The 20075-nt window shown below is 39.9% G+C and overlaps 3 protein-coding genes across 4 annotated transcripts; 2 read left to right on the forward strand and 1 right to left on the reverse strand.

Moving 5' to 3' along the window:
- The first annotated feature begins 1513 nt into the window (after positions 1-1513).
- Positions 1514-6394, forward strand: fgf8b (fibroblast growth factor 8b). Of its 2 annotated transcripts, XM_076983255.1 has the most exons (5): positions 1526-2205; positions 2295-2331; positions 3061-3247; positions 5190-5296; positions 5539-6394. In XM_076983255.1, exons 1-5 carry the CDS (start codon positions 2174-2176, stop codon positions 5812-5814), a joined length of 639 nt encoding a protein of 212 aa, XP_076839370.1. In that variant the 5' UTR covers positions 1526-2173; the 3' UTR covers positions 5815-6394. The 2 variants fall into 2 exon arrangements, with proteins under 2 accessions (XP_076839371.1, XP_076839370.1); XM_076983256.1 differs by lacking the exon at positions 2295-2331 and having other exon boundaries at positions 1514-1587.
- A 2507-nt stretch (positions 6395-8901) lies between these two features.
- Positions 8902-11630, reverse strand: dpcd (deleted in primary ciliary dyskinesia homolog (mouse)). Its single transcript, XM_076982932.1, has 6 exons — positions 11525-11630; positions 11232-11312; positions 11017-11141; positions 10771-10904; positions 10055-10157; positions 8902-9606 (listed from the first exon to the last, which is right to left on the reverse strand). Exons 1-6 carry the CDS (start codon positions 11586-11588, stop codon positions 9502-9504), a joined length of 612 nt encoding a protein of 203 aa, XP_076839047.1. The 5' UTR covers positions 11589-11630; the 3' UTR covers positions 8902-9501.
- Positions 11631-11831: 201 nt separating this feature from the next.
- On the forward strand, positions 11832-19820 carry poll (polymerase (DNA directed), lambda). Its single transcript, XM_076982931.1, has 8 exons — positions 11832-12298; positions 13147-13444; positions 16038-16155; positions 16270-16602; positions 16813-16986; positions 17542-17670; positions 18524-18692; positions 19057-19820. Exons 1-8 carry the CDS (start codon positions 12196-12198, stop codon positions 19416-19418), a joined length of 1686 nt encoding a protein of 561 aa, XP_076839046.1. The 5' UTR covers positions 11832-12195; the 3' UTR covers positions 19419-19820.
- Positions 19821-20075: the final 255 nt, after the last annotated feature.

Genomic DNA, 20075 nt, shown 5'->3' on the forward strand with positions numbered 1-20075 from the left:
AGAGAGAGAGAGAGAGAGAGAGATTGGTTAGAAGCTTAACATTTTATGATGGTGAATGCATAAAAACGAAGGCAATTAAACTGCCCAAAAGGAAACTGTTCTTCAGCGTGAGTTCAATTGTGATGTAACGCCTACTTAGCATATTCTCATTTGCATAATGCTTCAAGTGTTTCGTACATTGTAAGTAACTTTTCTTTTTGGAGTGATGTCTCTTTAAGTAACCTATGGCCAAGCTCAAAACATATACCAGAAACGTTAGCTTCCAAGAAGAAATGTGAATGAAACCTTTAAATACACGCGCTACAACGTAGCCTGGAGGCCAAGGTGAGATTTGACTAACTAGTAAAGCGAATCTTTCCAGGTGGAAAAATCACTTCTCTCCACTCCCTCTGGAACTAATCACACAGGTACATTCTCACTCTCTAAAGACTGGTGGGACTGATTTATAGGGGCGATGTGAACGAATGCCGATAATTACATTTTTCTATTCCAGCGACCAGCTGGTGTGCCGTTCTTATGTGTAAGAAGGTGTGAAAATGATTCCCTTTCGAGCTTCGAGCGGTACGTGGGAACCGAGGTTTGGACTGGGATCTGTGATAAAATGGACTGATCTCAGATCAGAAAGAAATAAAAAGCAGTGTCTGTTATTCTTTGGTTCTCAGGAGGATCGCACTCCATACGTTACTGTCGTTAAATATCGGTTAATGTAAGACATGTACAGTCGCTTTCCATATAAACTGATGAAAAGGTAAATTACACGTTAAACGATATTTACGTTGTTAAGATTCAAAACCATGGAGAACGAATAAAATTAACACCATTTTGTTATGTTTTCCCTTGTTGGTTTATGAATTACGTTTATGCTAATGAAAGGCAAGGCCATGATATAACATATAGCGTACTTGTGGACAAAGAATATAATCGTGGCTGGACATTGTCATTAGAAGTTACTAACGGATTATTTTTTATTGTTTAGATTGTGATAAAGTTTCGCATACTTATACTGTTTTGCAACTAAACGTCTGCAGCGAAGTGGCTATACTTTAACAACGAGATGGCGTAGAAATGCCACGTTCAGCAAAGACTTTACATACGTGAAACATAAAAAATGTTATATTTCAGCTCCCCTTGCACGTCGTTGATGTGTAGTGCTGATTTGAAGGGGGCGGATGCTTTATTTAATACTAAGGAAAAAATATGACACTTAACATGGCATAAACATTATTTGATGTTTTTATTACTCAGAAGAATGAGGCCTGAATATCTCTGTTATATAAAATATATTGAATGAATAAAATATGTATATTTGGTTAATTATCAAACTATTAAAAGTTCTGAACATATTTATATTGGAGGTTCTGGAGAAGGTTTAGATATGCTTCAACGTAATATTTTCAAGCTGTAAAAAATGTCAGATCTTTTAGAAATTCATTGTGCCTTTGCTCCTCCTGCAGTCGTACCGCCGATTTTTTTCCACCACTGCCGGCCTTTTAACGCTGAGGGGAGGGAGAGCCGTTGTTTTGGAAGTAGCAAGAGCGCACCGCAGTCGCGTCCTTCCCGATGAAACACGTGAAAAGGGGCTGTGACGTGAGTACCGCGAATGAAAAGGGACGCGTAAACGCATCTTTCGCGTTGGCTTCTCGCTAAACTGAGCAAGAAGTGTTAAGCGGGCCATCATAAAAACTAAAAACTGGGAGTGACCTCTTCTTGTGCCTGACTGTTTAGGCGGATTAGTTGAAGAGTTCAGTTATATTACTTGTGAGTAAATTAATGAGGCTAATGGAATGTTATTAAACACTCGTCACATATGCGCCGCGAACTGGAGTACTATGTTCGTAAAACGTTTTGTTTTCGGTTCTTCATAGTTTTATTGATAAAACTGATGTCAGGATAGGGGTGAAAATTGTGGACACTCTGGAATAACAGCGTTTTCACTCACGACCTTATCTTTGGATGATACCGCACGAGTGAGGTACCCTGGGCGAATGTGTTCATGGATTTACGCAGACTGCCAACTTGTAAAATGTCATCCACCTAAACCGCAATTGATCAGCAAGCAACGGAATATATTTTAGTCGAAATTTTGAACGGGACCAACTGTCTTCTCAGAGACAGCGGAATCCATGAGGGATTTATATCAGGGAACAGTTGTAAGGGACTCGCTAAATCCAAAATGAAGCTGAAATCTTCTCGATTAGGTTATCTGTAAGTAGACTACATCTCATGTTATTAAACGTTTTTATCCATTTAAATAATTATTAGATTTCCTAATTAACAACCGCCCCGTTTTTCAGGTTGCTCCAATTTATGACGCTATTTTTTTACACACAGGTAAGTTTCTGCAACTGCTTATAAATGTGCTAAATCTGAATAAAATACTGTTTTTTTTATTTGTGGAGTACAATTAAACCTCAGTAACAGGACAGTCGTGGGAAATCTTTAGTCTGAGTGAAAGCTATTTTTATTGCTTTATAACTTGATTAAGTTGTATGTGTAGCTATATTAAATGTGTTATAACTGTTCACTCATAATTACTGAAGTCCTTGGCAAAATGTCAAACATCTTGAAAAGACGTAACCACATACCCAAAAGGTAATGGTAATAACATGTGGGTACGGCGCATGGCTGAAATGAAAAAGAATCGTTAAGGGAAATGGTCCAGGGAGACAGGGGTGAAAGATCACTCGTGGTAAAACAACCTATCAGAGGCATGTCATCCAGCGCGAGGACAGCGCGCTCGCTGCACTCGAGCTCCCAAGCGCACTTTTGACTTGCTACTTAATGTCTCTTAAATCATTTCAACGTCTAAATATCATAGGCTGTGTTGTGCATTATTGTACTGCTTCATTTGCAGAGGCCAAATAAATTATTGTTTGATAAATATGCATGTTTTCCCCAAAGAAAATTATAGTGGTATGTGACAAAACAATTTATATTTCATGTAGTGTTTTCCCTGTTGATCGTTGATTTAGGTTTAGCCCATAGGTCTCATTAATCCACTTTTAAGAGTATTGTGGTTTCAAGTTTTTAAATGTTTGTGCCTCGCGATTTATCCTATAGACAGCCGTGCAGTCTGTATCCGTCCCGAATTTCAAGCACCATGTAACGGAACACAGCCGTTTATCGGACAGAATGAGTCGAAGGTTAACGAGGACATATCAGCTCTACAGCCGGACAAGCGGGAAACACGTTCAGGTCCTTGGAAACAAGAGAGTCGTCGCAAACGGCGAGGATGGTGATATACACGGTGAGTGACATGCTCAGGACTCAGTCAGGCGATTTGACTGTTCAATGTATGTAAATCAATACACAGCAATTTTGCATTAGGAAATTACAGAACATTCCTAAAACTTTGTTTAATTGGAATATATTTGGGGTGGACTATAACCTACGTATTTTGAAATGTAATCCGTAGATTTAAATTTGGTGTTCTCGGGAAAACCCCGCTCACTCTGGAAAAGACATCAGTACTCATCTTACCTCTACCTTCCTAACATTTCCTGAGTAGCTTTCTCTTTAATAGGATAGAATTTGACCAGCTATTTTCTAACCTTGAAACAAATCTTTATACATTTAGTCTGAAAACAAATGTGGTTTATAAATAAAAGTATGTGTGAGGATATCGCATCTGTAAATGTATTATTTAAAAAGTTATGTTCGTAGACTACATAAAAACTGTTTATTAAATATAAAACTAATTTGAAATATGATTCATAAATGCGTTCGACGCAAATATGTTTTGAAAGAAGTCAAGCAAGTTTATATGTGAACAAAGAGTTTTTTTATATAGGTATCTACGGCGTAGCACCTGTTTTAAGGGCAACTTAATGAGGATATTTTTGTCCAACCAAAACAGAGTACTTGGAACTCCATCCTCTGGGAACGAATTCCTGTCTTCAAAGGATTTTCGAGTTGCTAGCTATCTTTGCTCCAGTTCCAGCCACGTCTTTTGCCTACATAGACGTTTTTGATGCTTCCTGGTTCATTCAAATTAATTTACAGATATTTCATTAGATCCTTTAAGACATGTAATACAATATGAAACTCACCTGTCTAACATGAACAAATAATAGCCTATATTTAACATCAACAACAATAATGATGATAATAATAATGATGAACACCAAGATCTTGATCTTGTTGTTTATGAACTTGTCAATATTAAGTTTGAAAACAATAAATCTTTGCTATTGATATTATAGGTCCAATGAAAAGGGAAATGGAGGTCAAGGTAATCACATAAAAATATTAAGACAATGATATGAGAAAAAGCAGAAAACCATTTGTCGCAATGTCCACATCCTGATAGCTGTAATTGTTGACCTTCAGGGTATGTTACAAAATCACTACGTATGTACACCAGGTTAGAGAACCATTTCTGATTCCTAGACATGGATGATCACAAAAATGAGGAAATGGAGTAAGGAGGCCAGGGGGTGGGGTGGGATGGGTTTTTAGGGAGGTCTGGGGATGAGGGAGGTGAGGGAGGTTTTTTTTTTTTTTTTTTTTTGGGGGGGGGGGGGGGGGGGAGTCTTTCAGGTCTTGTTCTTGGTACAGACTTACCAAGCTACTCCACATGGTCTTAGCTCACCTAAACCATAGCACATCTTCCTTCTGGCACCCCATGAGAAGTTTCAGATGACAAGAGTGAAAAAGATGGACTGAGATCTCCCCAGAGCCAAATGAAAGAAATAAAAAGAAACTCATTCAAGTAACCACACTGTTTCGAGTTGTGCAGGACAGTTCAGTCTAACTGAGTTTGCACTCATGTTCACCAGTCATGGAGCTGCAAAGTGAGATCATACATTACAATACTATCATATATTAAACAATATGTTAATAAAAATGACTAATGGAGACATTTCTGTCTCTTTGTGTTTTTATGTCAAGTCTTTTATATTATATAGTCTTTTATATTACATGAATATGTTTCATTTCTTTTATTTCATTTTATAAACCAATTTGTGTCATTTGCATTAACTTCTTTTAAGCAACACTACGTATTATGTCTGTTATGTAAAAACAGAGCTTTTGAATTACACAGTCTTGAATTAGTTTAAACTTTATTCAATAACTGGTTTGTGTATTAATCCTGATTCAAAATACAATGTTAAGAATATCAAGTTTTTGCTTAATATTTGTCCAGAAACAAAAGTCATTTCAGTGACTGCTATATCTGACAATTCCAGCCAAACTCATTGTGGAAACAGACACATTTGGGAGTCGGATTCGCATCCGTGGTGCCAAGACCGGCTTCTACATATGCATGAACAAGAAAGGAAAGCTGATTGGGCGGGTGAGACACATTGCTGGGCTTCCTGCCCCACTGGGATAACCAAGCATTTCTTTCATACTTCGGTCTGTTTCATATTTCAAATATCATATTAATTCTATTTTACATTTAATGCAAAGTTACATAAAAATGTCAAGAATCAGTCTTTATGGCCCTACTTTCCACACAATGCAATGTGAACCTGCACAGTGATCTGACCTGTCTGACCCATTTCTGATGTGAGTCTTTGGCTGTCTCCTGTGCAGCGGAAGGGGCGTGGCAGGGACTGCATTTTCACAGAGATCGTCCTGGAAAACAACTACACGGCGCTGCAGAACGCAAAGTACAAAGGCTGGTACATGGCCTTCACGCGCAAGGGCCGGCCCAGAAAGGCTGCGCGCACTCGGCAGCACCAGCGGGAGGCGCACTTCATGAAGCGCCTGCCCCGTGGGCACCTGCTAGTGGAGCCCAGACCCTTTGACGTCGTCCCCTATCAGCTCAGCAAGCGGACTAAAGCAGGTCACCGGCCTGGCATCAACTGAGGACAGTCACTGGCGCATGCATACACACTCTTACACACACACACGCACACACACAAATACACAATCAGACATCCATGCTGCCACTTATTGCAGAGTAAGGAGACACTTTGGTAAGAAGACCACTCAGTCCTCTTACACAATAGCTTGAACAATCAAACAAGAATGCCATCTTATTTTGAGAGAAAGTCTAATTTAAATACAGAGTTACAAGACATCAGACTCATGAAGAGACTGCAAATGAACAAGTATTGGTTGTCTGAAATCCTGAAAGCCTGAAATCAGCCTAAACTGAAGAGACAATGTTGAACTAATCATTAAAGGTCATTGGTTTATTAACAGTGGACAGCTCATCTCTGAGAATGAGACAGTACAACACACACGTGGCAGCTACTTTCACAATCAATCACAATCACACAATCAGCAACCTCTCTGGTGCACTTACAAAGATTCATTTATGAACTCTATAAAGATGCATCTGTCTCCTCTCCATGTTCAATTTGAATATATATTTTTATTAGAAGAATTTTAAAAAGGATGGAAATATTTATTGTAGAGCTTGTATTAAATTTCTGTAAGTTTCTTTCTCTTTTCATTTAGAATGAATGCCACTTCTTGTTGAAATGTATAAAATATAGATTATGATTAAATTAATTCTTTTCCATAGACTTTGAGTTTGTGTATGTGTTTCACATGTGGGGTCTTTTCATGTCCCTCCAAAATGTTTGTGTGACTGGTTTTCTCATTAAACTCCCAAGAAGTTTTTTTTTCTTTTTTTGTGATGTGCTTGTGAATGTGTGTGGGCACCATTAAGAACAGGAGGACAGCAAGCAGAGGTTAAAGTTGAGAAGCTCTGGGGATGCCACTCGGGCAAATTAGGAGCCAACTTCTTTCAGAGATTGATTATTCAACATGCAACCATACCGGTCTGAGGGAAAAGAAAAACAAAAACGAAACAAATCAACACAAGGGGCATGTTCAGGTCTATTCAAAAGGTATACCTCCATGACCATATAGCTGTTGTTGTGGTGGTGGTGGTGGGGGGGGGGGGGGTGCTAGCAGCCAAACTCCTGGCAAAAAAAGGCGGTTCGTCCCAGATAACTGCGAACCAATATCTGTGACTGGCTAGGCCTGATTGAATGTGCTCAGCAAGTGAGACTGGCTCTTTTGAATAGCACTGGGCCTTTCGTTTTGGAAGCTCTGAGGTCAACCCAGCAGTGCGGCCCACGAACAAAGGCCACCTCCGTGTAGTCGCATTTCTGCGACCCGCGCACCGTAACCCTCTGATCAAATGCCCCCTTTGTGGGCGGAAGAGAAAAGGAACATGTCATACAATGGCAGGGCCCCGAATAATGACACAAGAAGGGGTCAGCTATCGAAGGAACAGTGCAGTCGCACAAGGGAGGGAGGGAGAGAGAAGGAGAGAGAGAGAGAGAGAAAGAGAAGGAGGGAGAGAGAATTTTAGGGGTGTCGCAGGGTGAGAAGTGGCAAAAAATCTCAAAGACGGAGAATGGCTGGGAAGAAGCAAAGAGAGGCATGGCTGGATGAAAAGGAGCAAGAGAGAGAGAGTGTGTCTGTCGAGGCAGCTGGGCATGACCACCGAGGCCTAGAGAAAAAGGAGTGAAAGAGAGAGAGAGAGAGAGAGAGAGAGAGAGAGAGGGAGAGAGAGGGAGGGAGGAAGAAGAGACACTGGACAAAAATCACATCATGGACCCTGTCACCCTGATGCCTTTTTTCCCCTTTCTCCACTTCTGACTTCTGATTTGTCGAGCGAGCCCGGAACCCTTCTATGTACAGGGCTGCATTTGTGAGTGGCTTTGAAAAAGCAACACAGGAACAGCAAAGCAATGTAAATCATGGCATTGTTCTAGCTGGTGCCAAATGCTGTCTGGCCCAGACCACTCTAACTGCATTCAGAAAAGCAGATGACTTGTGTTTGTCATTCAAAGGAAAGACTGGTTCTGTAACTGCTGCAACTCTTTCAGAATTTGTGCAACTGTATCGATCAAACACTATAAAACCAAATATCTTTGGAAACATTATGAATAAATAGATTTTCACATCATCCATTATCAAACACCAGATTAAGAAAGAAAGAAAAATGAGCAGAAATCACTGAAGGTTTTCAGTGAAGGACAGAAAGCACCTATCAAAGCTCTTCTCAATCAGATGCCAACACCAGCATGGAGGCCATAAATATTCTGCAAACACCCAATGCTGGAGTTGACAGTCAAACAGAACAAGCAAGCCAGACTGCTTGTCAACACTTTGTAAGAGGAGAATGCGCTTGGCTAAAGGTTTCAGTTTGGGATGTGGACTGGAGGATCTATAAGAACCTCTCTAGATGACCTCTCCCCAGACCCTCTCAATCTTAATGTTTGCATGAAAGAGAATTTAGTGTAATCTGTCTCAAGCATCAAGGTAAAGGTCTCCCCTGGACATTTGCAATTGGTTGATTCTGGAAGCTATGATGACTGGGAACTGGAGCATTCCATCTTTGGGCAGAGGGATTGCAAGATGAGGGCTAAGCCAAGAGTGGGTCTGTTTCTAGAGAGCTCCAATGATGTGTGCAGATGTTTGGACGGCAGCATTGCTTGTCAACACAAGAAGGATAATGATGCACAGTGGCTTCCGTTGTGTCATGGACAAAATAATCATTCAAATGTGGGTTTTGATTTCAGCACTGCAATCCTATATTGCTATATCTGCAATCGGCCAGTAAATCTAGATTTCATTGACAACACTCGCTATCAGCCCAGATGGATTTTCTGAGTATTCTGCAATACATGTTCAAATGATGCAATTTATTTTAGTGGACCTCTGTAGAAAACAGAAGTAACTGAACTGTATGCCGCCAGAGATTATGAATTAAGGGTAATGTTAACAAGGGTTATATAAAATAGGAATATTAACAAGGGTTATATTAAATAGGAATATTTGGGAGTGTTTGTTTTTGTTATTAATAAAATGTGTGCTACATTCTTCAATTTATGTAATTTCCTTTAAGTATAATAGATTGGAATAGTTGACAATACTCATCCAACACAATGTGTGCTCTTATTTTATTTAATTGCAACATAAAGCAGTGATACGAAAATTATTTAAGGGTATTGCAGGTATTTATTCTTATGCTTACAATTCGTTGATACTGACAAGACTGAAAGGAAAGGGTTATGGCAATCATTTACAAACCAGTACATAAATAATCCATTAATAATCCATTTAATACCCTATAGTAAAGTTTAACATTTGATTAGAGCAGTTAAATTTAAGTAACATTTCTAATGTCTAGAAGAATATATGTCACAATGCATTAAAGTGAACAACTTCACTTCCGGAAGTTCCAATTTTTATATTATATACATAAAACTATAATCAACAAGCTAGAAGGACCAAATTAGAGATTCAGATTGGTGGATTTTATATGCAATGTACTAAGCTGATGAGTTAAAATTCACATATAGTCATTAATGGCAGTATCCAAAATTATCCACATAACAGAATTCAAATTCCCTGCATATCGGAAACAAAATGACACCAAAAACCAAAAAAGAGAGAACATATATTCAGCAAGATACTGTTATACGCTTTGCCCAGAAATAAAATACAATCTTTGACATAGTAGAAGGCTCCACAGATCCTGTACAGAAAGGCTATGATGTGATGATGAAAGTGAATGTTCCTCACAGCTCACTGGGTTCTACAGTCCACATCTCCTTCACTCGTCGCCTTCAGCTTCTTCAGCTCCCTCAGCAGCTCCTGTTCCAGCACTAAAATCTCCTTGGGCTTCTTATACTACCACAAAAATGAAAGAAATGCTAATAAAACCTGTGAAAGGTTTAAAAAGCCTTTATGAAAGACGTAAAGGGAAATCAGCTTGAATATTTCAGGAAACCCAATAGGTTTCTGTGGTGTCTCTCCTTGGTTGCTAATTTGATACTGTATCAAACTAAAAACATGACTCAAATAGGATCTGAGAAAATCTGTCCCATTTTTACACAATCTTTTCATAAACATGCACGAACTATACACTGAAATTTTTAGCACTGGAAGTTGAAAATAATCTACACAGAATTCTGCAAATTGTAAGGGAAACAGAAGGAGAAATTTCTAAAAAAGCCTATTTTGCTTGAGCCTATCTATCAGCCTGCTCTTTGAATATATGAGCTAAACGCAATATGCAGAGCAGTCAGGGATTACCGTGAAGCGACTATGAGTTAGGAGGTGCAGGCTTTTAACTTACGCTGATGATTAAAGTGCTGTTGGCATGCGTATAGCTCAAGGCTGAGCTCTCCAGAGGCAGCTGGCAACGGTTGAGGTCTGGAATACTGAACTTCTTGTAGTACCTGGGAAACGAGGGCATGAATAAAAGAGAATGTTTTTCAAGGATAGCTCTCAATGGTTCACTTAGGCTAACAGTGCCATCTATAGGAGTAGTACTGTAACAAAATGTTCTGGGACTGCGGAATGTGATAGGAAATTTACAGTATACATATTAGCATACATAAATTAATCTGCATTTGAGTAATGCAAACCTTGGGGAAACCCTGCGATCGACAAAAATACACTGCCCATACTAATGATACACAACAGTCACACAACAAATGCATAACAAAAAAAATCCCTAAATGCAGATTAAACCTAATGAGTAAGAGATAAACAAAATTCAGAATGCTTAGAACCATGGAGGAAATTTTGATTTCATAGGTGGGGACGACGACGACGACACAAATGGCTTGCTTGAGAACTGGGTGCGGGGGGGGGGTGTTCAGCGTGAGAACTCGGAGCGGTCGTTTTCTGCGTGGTCCTAGCGCTTGATTCGTCGCTATTTAAATATTTGTTTTTAACCAGCTTTTGAAAAAATTACGTCCAAGCTTAAAACTAATCCAGACCACAGTATGAGGAACATAAAGATTAATATGGTTCTTAAAATAGATAAAGGTCTAAGGGTTAAGTTACTTTTTGTTAGTGGTCCGGATGATGCAGCATCTTTCCGTAGGCTCCACTGCAATGTTATAAGTGTCTACGGGATAAGGGATGTTACGAATTCTCCACTGGAAACTGCTCTTTGTGTCCTTACGAGTGAACACTGGCTGCAGAGGTCAAAACCAATAAACATTAAAATAATGTTACAACAACAACAACAACAACAACAATACTAACATTTCAACAGCTAACTTTAAAATATAAGCCAATCGTAGCTACATTAGAGCTGTTTTCTCTTATCGCTTCGGAGTCCACGGACGTCATTGCGTTCAGGCTTATTTCACCCACTTCTACATGCCACTGTCCTTGTCCTCCAAGCTTGTTTTTAGAGCGAAACCTTCGCGCTGCCAAATAGGAAATACACCACGCTTATCAAATGGTAGATAATTTAGCAAAGAGTGTTTTAATGGCTCATTTAGTAGATTCACACTTACAAACAAGTACGTCAGTGTTTATGTCGTATTCTTCAGCCATTTCACTACCATCTGTAAACAAGTAGTGCACTTTCCTTTTTCCTGTAAAATGTTTTCAAAAGACAACTTAAATTAACCACATGCGTTATTCAGTTAGGTCATGATGTGTTTGTTTGATGCTAGCTAGTTAGCTAACATCGAGCTAACCTACAAACTAGCTAGCTATCAGGTTAATTAAGGCAATATATAGACTGCATTTAAAATATATACCACTCGTCAAAATGTTTTGCAGAACACAAACATCATGTGCATACCGTCAGAAATTAACGCCGTTTTCTTAGAAGTCTTCAAAATATCTGACCAACATTGTACAGCCATGATGCAAAAGTTCCTCGAGACGTACAACCACGCGAAGGGTTTCTATGGAAACGGAAACTAGTCAACGTGACTAGTCAAGTAAATTCATATTTGTAAACATTTTCTAACACACATTTTAAATATTTTGCTATATTTCCATTAAAAATAATTTTTTTTATTTTGATGCTTCTTTATTTGTCTTTTTGTCTGTTTTACTTTGATTGACTCTTCACCGGTTGTAAAATTAGAATGATCCGGAAGCTATCCGTGTAGCTCGCTTGTTGAATGTGATGTAGCCTATATGGGGTTGGTCGGCGTAGACTAAGATGTAGATTAAAGTGTAGACTATTTCAATTAAGTTAGCTAGCTAGAATGGCACACATGTCCGTAAAACAAAAACATAGGTTCATTAGAAAATGTGTATATAAACACTACGTAGCTAGTTAGCATGTGAACGACCGAGATCAACGACACCCATCTGTATGATACAAAAGGAATCCACAGGTTATGGAGTAATGTTTGCCTCTGACTACTAGCCTAAAATAGATGTAGAGTTTTGTTTGGTTAGTTATTTACACTAACTAGGTTTTTAAGCAGTTCTGTACCGTTTGCCTTTTCCGCTTACCGAATGGAGTCTCACGGTATTATGAAAGCTTTCCCAAAAGTGAAGCGACACCAACCAACACAGCATGGTCCTCCGCTCAAGAAGACGTCGGTTGAAACAGTGACTGGTAATTTTTTTAAATCTATTAAGTATGGTGATTTTATTTGCTATAAACAAATTAGAAAAAAGTGCAGTCCAACCTCTTTGCAGATCTCACTTAATATAATAATAATATGTACACACACACACAGATATTTTGTGTCTCCTACAGATATTCTCTTAAGATCATCTGAAATCTAAACTGTTTCACCTTTAACTACAATTTCTACTTACAAATAAGATGAGTAAAAACTAATGAAATTCAAAACTGTGGTTTTCATAGTCATATATTATGCCTGTGCTCATGGTTTGGGCTACGTATTTAGAGAGTGGACGCAGACTTATAAACAATCTTCTGTCAAGACATTGAGAATTCCTTTGGTACTGACTTATCATCCTACAAATAAAACAGTAGCTAATATTATACTTAAACAGGATTAAGGATATGTAATTTCCAGTGGAAAGGCATTGTAATTTTTGGACATTATATTGACATTTTTGTTAGCATAGCCAGTTGTTGCTATAGCAGCAATGAAAATGGTAAATAAAAAGAAAAATAACTTATCTACACTCTTGAAACTTTAGAACCCCATGGAATGACTGTTATGATTTAAACATCTACCTTTTCAGAAATGTCCTGTTTCTCTGGAAAATTGGTGTACTTCACAAAATCTTTACATATCTTACCCAATGACACTGCAGTTGCTTAGTTGAATCTTCCTCAGATTTATATGTATGTATGTGTGTGCACACATACACAGTTACATCTCCCTGAATTGTTTGCACTTTGAAATGATACAATTTTTGTGACTTGTGTTCCCTAGAAAATAAGATCCGTCCACCCTTGTTCACGTGAAGTCTTTTTTCCTCTTTCAGGGAGTCTGTTTCAGGGCCTCACTGTACACATTGTCCCTGCGGGCATAGGAAAAGCCCGGTGTGATATATTCCACCAACAGATCGTCCAGAAGGGGGGGCAAGTGGAAGCTGCCTTCAGTCCTAGATGCAGCCATGTGGTTGTGGATGAGTCGGTGGAAGGAGAGAGGGCCTTGAGGCTCCTTAGAGTGAAAACACTGCCTCCTTCTGTACAGCTGGTGAGGTCTGCTTGGCTGAGTGGTTGCATCTCAGAGAAAAAGCTTCTGTGCACCAAAGACTACAGGCTTCCTCTACCTGACAGGTAGTGTTCATTTTAAATATTTGGAATGCTAGTTGTTTTTCCACTGTATTTAAACATTTTAATTTGAATGCAGTTATATCACTCTCTGAAACTTGAGGAGATGGTGAATAAGGGAAAAAGTCTATTCTGCCGAGCATAAAAGAGCTGTATGTTTGTGGTACCATTGGTGATAGAAAAGCTACAATGTTGTGCTTTTCTGAGTTCAGCACATCAAACCTATACCTCTATACCAGGGGTGTCAAACTCATTTTGGTCTGGGGGCTGCATACAACTTAGTCAGTTCTCAAGGGGGCCATACCAGTAAACTGATTCCAAAATTACATGGAACTAACAATAAGTCCACATTTTTTTTCTTTGTTTTAGTGCAAAGAAGTAAATTATGTAAATATTTATATGAAATGAATTGTCCTTTTACTAAATATAGTATGAACAAACTTTTACTTTTAAGAAGGGGACAAATTTACTTTATCAAATGTCTGTTTAAAACACATTTCAAGTGTGTAGTCAGTTCATAAAATGTATAGATGTAAAAAACATGTCCCAAACATGGACAACATTTTTGTAGCCAGTGCTGTCAATTTAGTATAGCAGGTAAAGCGATAGAACAGTATAGGAACTGCAGATTTTTAAATAAAATGGAGTTTATTCTTCTTTAATAATGCAGGTTTATACCGCAGGCTGGATTGAACCCCCTGGTGGGCCGTATGTTTGACACCCTTGCTCTACAACCCCTGGCAAAAAGTATGGAATCACCAGGCTGGGATCAGCACTCATTCAGACTTTTTTATTCTATAGAACAAACTCAGATCAAAAACATGATGCAATAATAAGGTCATTCCAAATTGCAACATTGCATCTTTTAGTGTTTCTAAAATTTTTCTTTTTAGAAACACTAAAAGAAAAAAAAAAACATAGTGGAAACAAAGTAAATGTTACTTTTATTGAGCAAGCACAGGGGAAAAAAATATGGAATCACTCAATTCTGAGGAAAAAAAAATGGAATCACTCAAATTGGAGGTAGAAAATAAGGACACATCCAGTCAATTTCCTTTCCCTAAATGGACATCTGCCTCAGATTAGATCTGCTCGTTAGTCTGCAGTTAAAAACACCTGCAGTCATGACACCTTGGAGGGCTGCTGGACGAAGTGGAGTGACAAGAACCATGACTCCAACAAGAGAAATGTATCTTGAAACACAAGAAAGGATTGTTGAACTTCCTGAAGAAGGTAACTCTTCACGCATGGTTGCTAAAGATGTGGGCTGTTCACAGTCAGCTGTATCCAAAATATGGACCAAATACAAACAGCATGGAATGGTTGTTAAAGCCAAGCATACTGGAGGACCTCAAGAAGGACCTCAAAGCGTCAAGACAAATAACTTAATGACATTTGTCTTGAAAACCGAAAAAGTACTACTAAACAGATGAAGCATAAATGGGAGGAAGTTGGAGCCAATGTATGTGACCGAACCGTAAGAAATCGCCTAAAGGAAATGGGATTTCAATACAGGAAAGCTGAAAGAAAACCATCATTGACACCTAAACAGAAAAGGACAAGACTGCAATGGGCTAAAGAGAGGCAATCATGGACTGTAGATGACTGGATCAAAGTTATCTTCAGTGATGAGTCAAGAATCTGCATTGTACAAGGTGATGATGCTGGAACTTTTGTTTGGTGCCGTTCCAGTGAGATTTATAAAGAGGACTGCCTGAAGAAAACAACCAAATTTCCACAGTCCTTGATGATATGGGGCTGCACGTCTGGCAAAGGCACTGGGGAGATGACTGTGGTTAATTCTTCTATCAATGCACAATTTACGTTGACATTTTGGACAGTTTTCTTATCCCTTCAATTGAACAGATGTGTGGAGATTAAATAACTTTCCAAGATAACAATGCATCGTGGTATAGGGCAAAAACAGTGAAGGCATTCCTTGGAGAAAAACGCATTTTGTCGATGCCTGCAAATAGTCCAGATCTCAATGCAATTGGAAAAAAAAATGGTCCACAAGAAGGCTCCGACCTGCAAAGCTGATCTGGCAACTGCTATCAAAACGAGTTGGCACCAAATTGATGAATACTGTTTGTCACTCAAGTCCATGCCTCAGAGACTGCAAGCGATTATAAAAGCCAAAGGTGGTGTATTTTGAATGTTCTTTAGTTTATCTGTTTTTTTTTTTCATGATTCCATATTTTGTTTTCCCCTGTGCTTGCTCAATAAAAGTAACTTTTTTTTCCACAATTATTTATTTCTTTTTTCCTTTTTTCTTTTAGTGTTTCCGAAAGACAAGTTGCACTTTGGAATGACCTTATTATTGCAGCATATTTTTGATCAAAGTTTGTTCTACACAATAAAATGTCTGAGTGCTCATCCCAGACTTGTGATTCCATACTTTTTGCCAGGGGTTGTATACCTTCAGCAAAGGTTGTCATAATTTTGTCATGGGAATATTTGCAGTATCGGTACAAGCTAGCTGGTAACACCTAAGAATGTGCCTTGGTTGCATTTTAATGTGAGCAAAATGAAAGCACTCAATAGATGCGTGTTTGAATATGATGGGTCAATGTGTTTCTGTTCTGTGCTTTGTTTGTAGTGGTCAGTATGCCCGTGCAGAGGAGCCCCAGGAAAGTATGCTGGTCACGGTTACTCATCCTGAGGAAGCAGTCCTGCCACCCCATTGTGGTGCGGCCGCAGTCCACCCCGCAGTGACTGTAAGTGAGAGTATTTGGCCTCATCTGGAGAACCCATCTGCTGTTTGTGCTTGTGGCAAAAGCTGACCTTGAATCAGAGCTAACCTGTGCTGTTGCGTGCTCTGTACCCCACAGACCCCAGAGCCTCGCGGTGAGCATCCTGAGGAAGATGGTGTGTCACAGAATGACTTGGACGCTTTAATCAGCGGGTTCAGCCCCACAGCCGGAGTGCCAGACGCAACATCAGATGAGGCCCTGAAAACCGCTGAAAACACTGTCTTGCCAGGGAAGTGGGTATGTGCCCAGTCATCAGAAGCCAAGGCCCTGAACCACAACAAGCACATTACGGACAAGCTGGAGCAGGTTGCCAAAGCTTACACCAGCACAGGAGACAAATGGAGAGCCCTTAGTTACAGTAAAGCCATCAATGCGCTCAAGAGCCACCCCAGTCCTGTCACTACATACGAGGTCAGTCCAATTCCTAACCTAGCCACATACAATTCAAAGTAGCGTTACTTTTTAAAGACTCTAGTTACAGCAAATGTTTGTGCACATCAGAATCTCATAAAATTTAAATTAATAGATCAGATCAGCAGCAAAATGTGTGATTTGTATCCCCAAGTTAAAAGCATCTGCAGCATTGGTAGTGTGTCAGTGCCACTGTGTCACTGCTGACAGGAAGCATATGGCATCCCCGGCATTGGCAAGGCTATGGCATGCAAGGTTGTGGAGATCGTGGAGAGTGGGACCCTGAGGAAGCTTGACAGCTTTGGGGAGGCCGTCACCATCCTGGAATGCTTCACGAATGTCTGGGGTGCAGGTGCCAAGACGGCTCAGCTTTGGTATCAGCAGGTGAGAGGGCTACGGCGACATAGTCTCCCAGTCTGGAGTGACCACCGTTAATGCTGCTTGTCAATCATGATTTTCCTGTACATGTCTGTATAATGTAACACTGAATAGATTGTTAGCTAGATCTGTGATTTGTGCTGTGTATCATTATTACTGGCTATTTTTAAAACACAAACACATTGTTTTTACATAAGAACAAGGACACTTGTGAGAATATTCCAGTAGAAAGAAGATTAATCTGCGTTTGTGCTTGAGATTTGGAGCAATGCTTGATGTGGTGCCAGTTAAGTTGTCCTATATGTTCTTGTCTGAATGAAAGTATATCTTTTGAAAACCAGCTACTTTCTGTTGTCTTTGTTCTGAATGGCCATCAGTGTCCATAAAGGGCTCGAACCTAGGGTGTGCACTTACATTTAGGGCATTTAGCAGACGCGCTTATCCAGACTACTACTAAAATATAGTAATCGGTGCCATTACCTAGTATGTCAATTAAACAGGAATTAAAACTTATACCATTGCGCTTTACAAAGCTTACACACTTTCTACTTACAACTTAAGGGCCACCGTACGTTGGAGGACATTCGCACCAAAGCAACCTTGAATCACACACAGCGAATTGGCCTGAAGCACTATGACGACTTTCTTGATCGGATGCCGCGGAGCGAAGCAGCTTCCATCGAAGAAACGGTTTGTACCATCATACCACCTGACAGCTTGCTGTAGCTGTAATTGAATTATGGACCGCCGTTGTGTTCAAAGGCTCAATATTAAGGAAACGGCCATGCACATACTAATAAACCAACATGCCTTGATTGAGAACTCTAAAAGGCTTTCTGGCTAGTTTATCAGCATCAAATAATAAAACTGGTCTAACGGTGTGCAAGCAATAACGGGGTGTAAAAGCTAGCAGGGAGAGGACTGTCTGTTATCCTGGCTGCTTGATGGTAAAACCAGAGGTTGTGAGTGTATCTGTTCTCCCTGAGGGGCTCTTGAATGTTGGCGCATTATTAGTCGAATCTCCCTCCATATCCTGCCATGTCCAGGGCTGGAGCCAGTTGTTTTCTTACACTAACCCCCACCCCAAATCAAGTGGATAGAAAAGCCCAGATGAAGAAGATTAGGATAGCATGTGTCCTCACGTTCTGACAGGATGACATGTAGCACATGTAACCTTTCTGTCTCAAGTGAGCGCAGGCCCTGACTGCTGGAAGGTAAGGCACGTATGCAGAATAGTTTTCCAACACTTCTTGGCTGGAACATAAATTAGACTTCAATTTAGAACTTTCACATATAACTCCAATAGCTACCATAGGAATCATCATATGTGTGAACTTCCTGTAGTGCATTTCAGCCAAAGATGGTAAAATGGCATGAGAACATGAATGTATGTGTATATATTTATTAGATACATCCCCTTCCAGGGCTATATAATGCTTCTTTAGATAATTTGCCACAACCTGCTGGTTTGCTACAGGCAATAATAATTAACTCTGTGTGAACTCTGGATAACAGTTCTAAATACAGCGCTTCTGATTGGCAGGTGAGCGAGGCAGCCCACAGCGTGAATCCGCATCTGCTGGTGGTTGCGTGCGGCTCCTATCGCCGTGGGAAGCCCACTTGTGGGGACGTAGATGTCCTCATCACTCATCCGGATGGCAGGTCGCACAAGGGTGTCTTTAGCAGAGTCCTCCGCAATCTCCACAGCAGTGGTACAGTAGTCAGTTGTCCCTGTTCAGGTTTATTACGAGTATGCAATTTAGATTATTGTAAAACTGAATCCAGAACTAAATGGCAAGATTGCTTGTTGTTACAGTTCGGGGTTGATGACTGTAATCACTATATCTGATGCTTGTCTGCTTGTTTCATTGCCTTTAAACATAAATGTGTATCATAATAGATCACTAAGCAGCTTTGCTGCACATGGAGATGTTTTATGTATTTATATATCATTTTCCTGGTGGATACAAAGAAAGGACCTTACTAGCTCACAGCACATGCTTTTTGCCATCGTTGGTCACGTTGGGGACATTCCTGAGCTCCTGTTCTCACAAAGAGCTCATTTTTTGCTCACAGGCTTCCTGACTGACGACCTGGTGAGCCACGAGGAGAACGGTGAACAGAAGAAATACATGGGTGTGTGCCGGCTCCCCGGCACAGGCTGCCGCTACCGCAGGCTGGACATCATCGTGGTGCCATACCAAGAGTTCGCCTGCGCCCTACTGTACTTCACCGGCTCCGCCCACTTCAACCGTTCCATGCGCGCCCTCGCCAAGACCAAGGGCATGAGCCTGTCGGAGCACTCGCTCAACTGTGACGTGGTGCGCCAGCGTGGTGTGAAGGTGGCGACGGGCAAGCCACTGAGCACGCCTGCTGAGCGCGACGTCTTCCAGCACCTGGGCATACCCTACAGGGAGCCTCGGGAGAGAGACTGGTAGCAGGGTGGCTCACGTGGAACGGATCCACCCACTTCATGACGGAGCTGAATCACTGACTGTGATTTTCCATTGGTAAAGATGGGTTTCATATGCAAGCTGCTGACAAGTTTATGATACAATTATGATATGATTTTTAATAGTGTTTGACAGAGTCCTAGGAACCACCTGCACTCTGGATATTATGTTGTATTATATAAGAACATACATGTGTATGCCTAGATTAAAATTAATGGAAACGGTGTTTCCATCTTCTTAAACTGAGACCAGCAGCTGTAATGATTTAGGCTGTATGGCTTTATGAATGTATTTGGAATGTATTTATTTTGCTATTTGGTATAAATTTTTTGACAATATAGATTGTGGCTATAATGATAAATCATGTGAGTAAAATAATGATTGACGTTTTTTTTTATTATAATATCAATAAATAAAAAATTAAAAAATATTTTAAAAAATGGCAACTGTTGTATTTACTGGGTAAATATGTATCATCGCAGGGCAATCACCAGCTATTACCCTCATGCCATTTTTTTCCATATACTATTATTTTATTACATAAAATATATAATTAATTCATTTATTTATTTATTTATTTATTTATTTATTTTTACATTTGGCTGCTGAATTTTAGTTACTTCTGGCCGGGTCCTCCCGACC

This window comes from Brachyhypopomus gauderio, chromosome 20 (genome assembly GCF_052324685.1).
Source record: "Brachyhypopomus gauderio isolate BG-103 chromosome 20, BGAUD_0.2, whole genome shotgun sequence".
NCBI classification, from domain to species: Eukaryota; Metazoa; Chordata; class Actinopteri; order Gymnotiformes; family Hypopomidae; genus Brachyhypopomus; species Brachyhypopomus gauderio.

What these genes read in the sequence shown, in the direction of transcription:
- fgf8b (XM_076983255.1), top strand. Translation starts at nt 2,174, where the DNA reads ATGAAGCTGAAATCTTCTCGATTAGGTTATCT. An exon ending in TCTTCTCGATTAGGTTATCT is followed by an intron (nt 2,206 to 2,294) that starts GTAAGTAGACTA and finishes CCCGTTTTTCAG; the next exon opens with GTTGCTCCAATTTATGACGC. An exon ending in AAGGAAAGCTGATTGGGCGG is followed by an intron (nt 5,297 to 5,538) that starts GTGAGACACATT and finishes TCTCCTGTGCAG; the next exon opens with CGGAAGGGGCGTGGCAGGGA.
- poll (XM_076982931.1), top strand. Translation starts at nt 12,196, where the DNA reads ATGGAGTCTCACGGTATTATGAAAGCTTTCCCAAAAGTGAAGCGACAC. An exon ending in CAGTCCACCCCGCAGTGACT is followed by an intron (nt 16,156 to 16,269) that starts GTAAGTGAGAGT and finishes TGTACCCCACAG; the next exon opens with ACCCCAGAGCCTCGCGGTGA. An exon ending in CAGCTTCCATCGAAGAAACG is followed by an intron (nt 17,671 to 18,523) that starts GTTTGTACCATC and finishes TCTGATTGGCAG; the next exon opens with GTGAGCGAGGCAGCCCACAG.
- dpcd (XM_076982932.1), bottom strand. Translation starts at nt 11,588, where the DNA reads ATGGCTGTACAATGTTGGTCAGATATTTTGAAGACTTCTAAGAAAACG. An exon ending in AACGGCGTTAATTTCTGACG is followed by an intron (nt 11,313 to 11,524) that starts GTATGCACATGA and finishes AACATTTTACAG; the next exon opens with GAAAAAGGAAAGTGCACTAC. An exon ending in ACAGCACTTTAATCATCAGC is followed by an intron (nt 9,607 to 10,054) that starts GTAAGTTAAAAG and finishes TTTTTGTGGTAG; the next exon opens with TATAAGAAGCCCAAGGAGAT.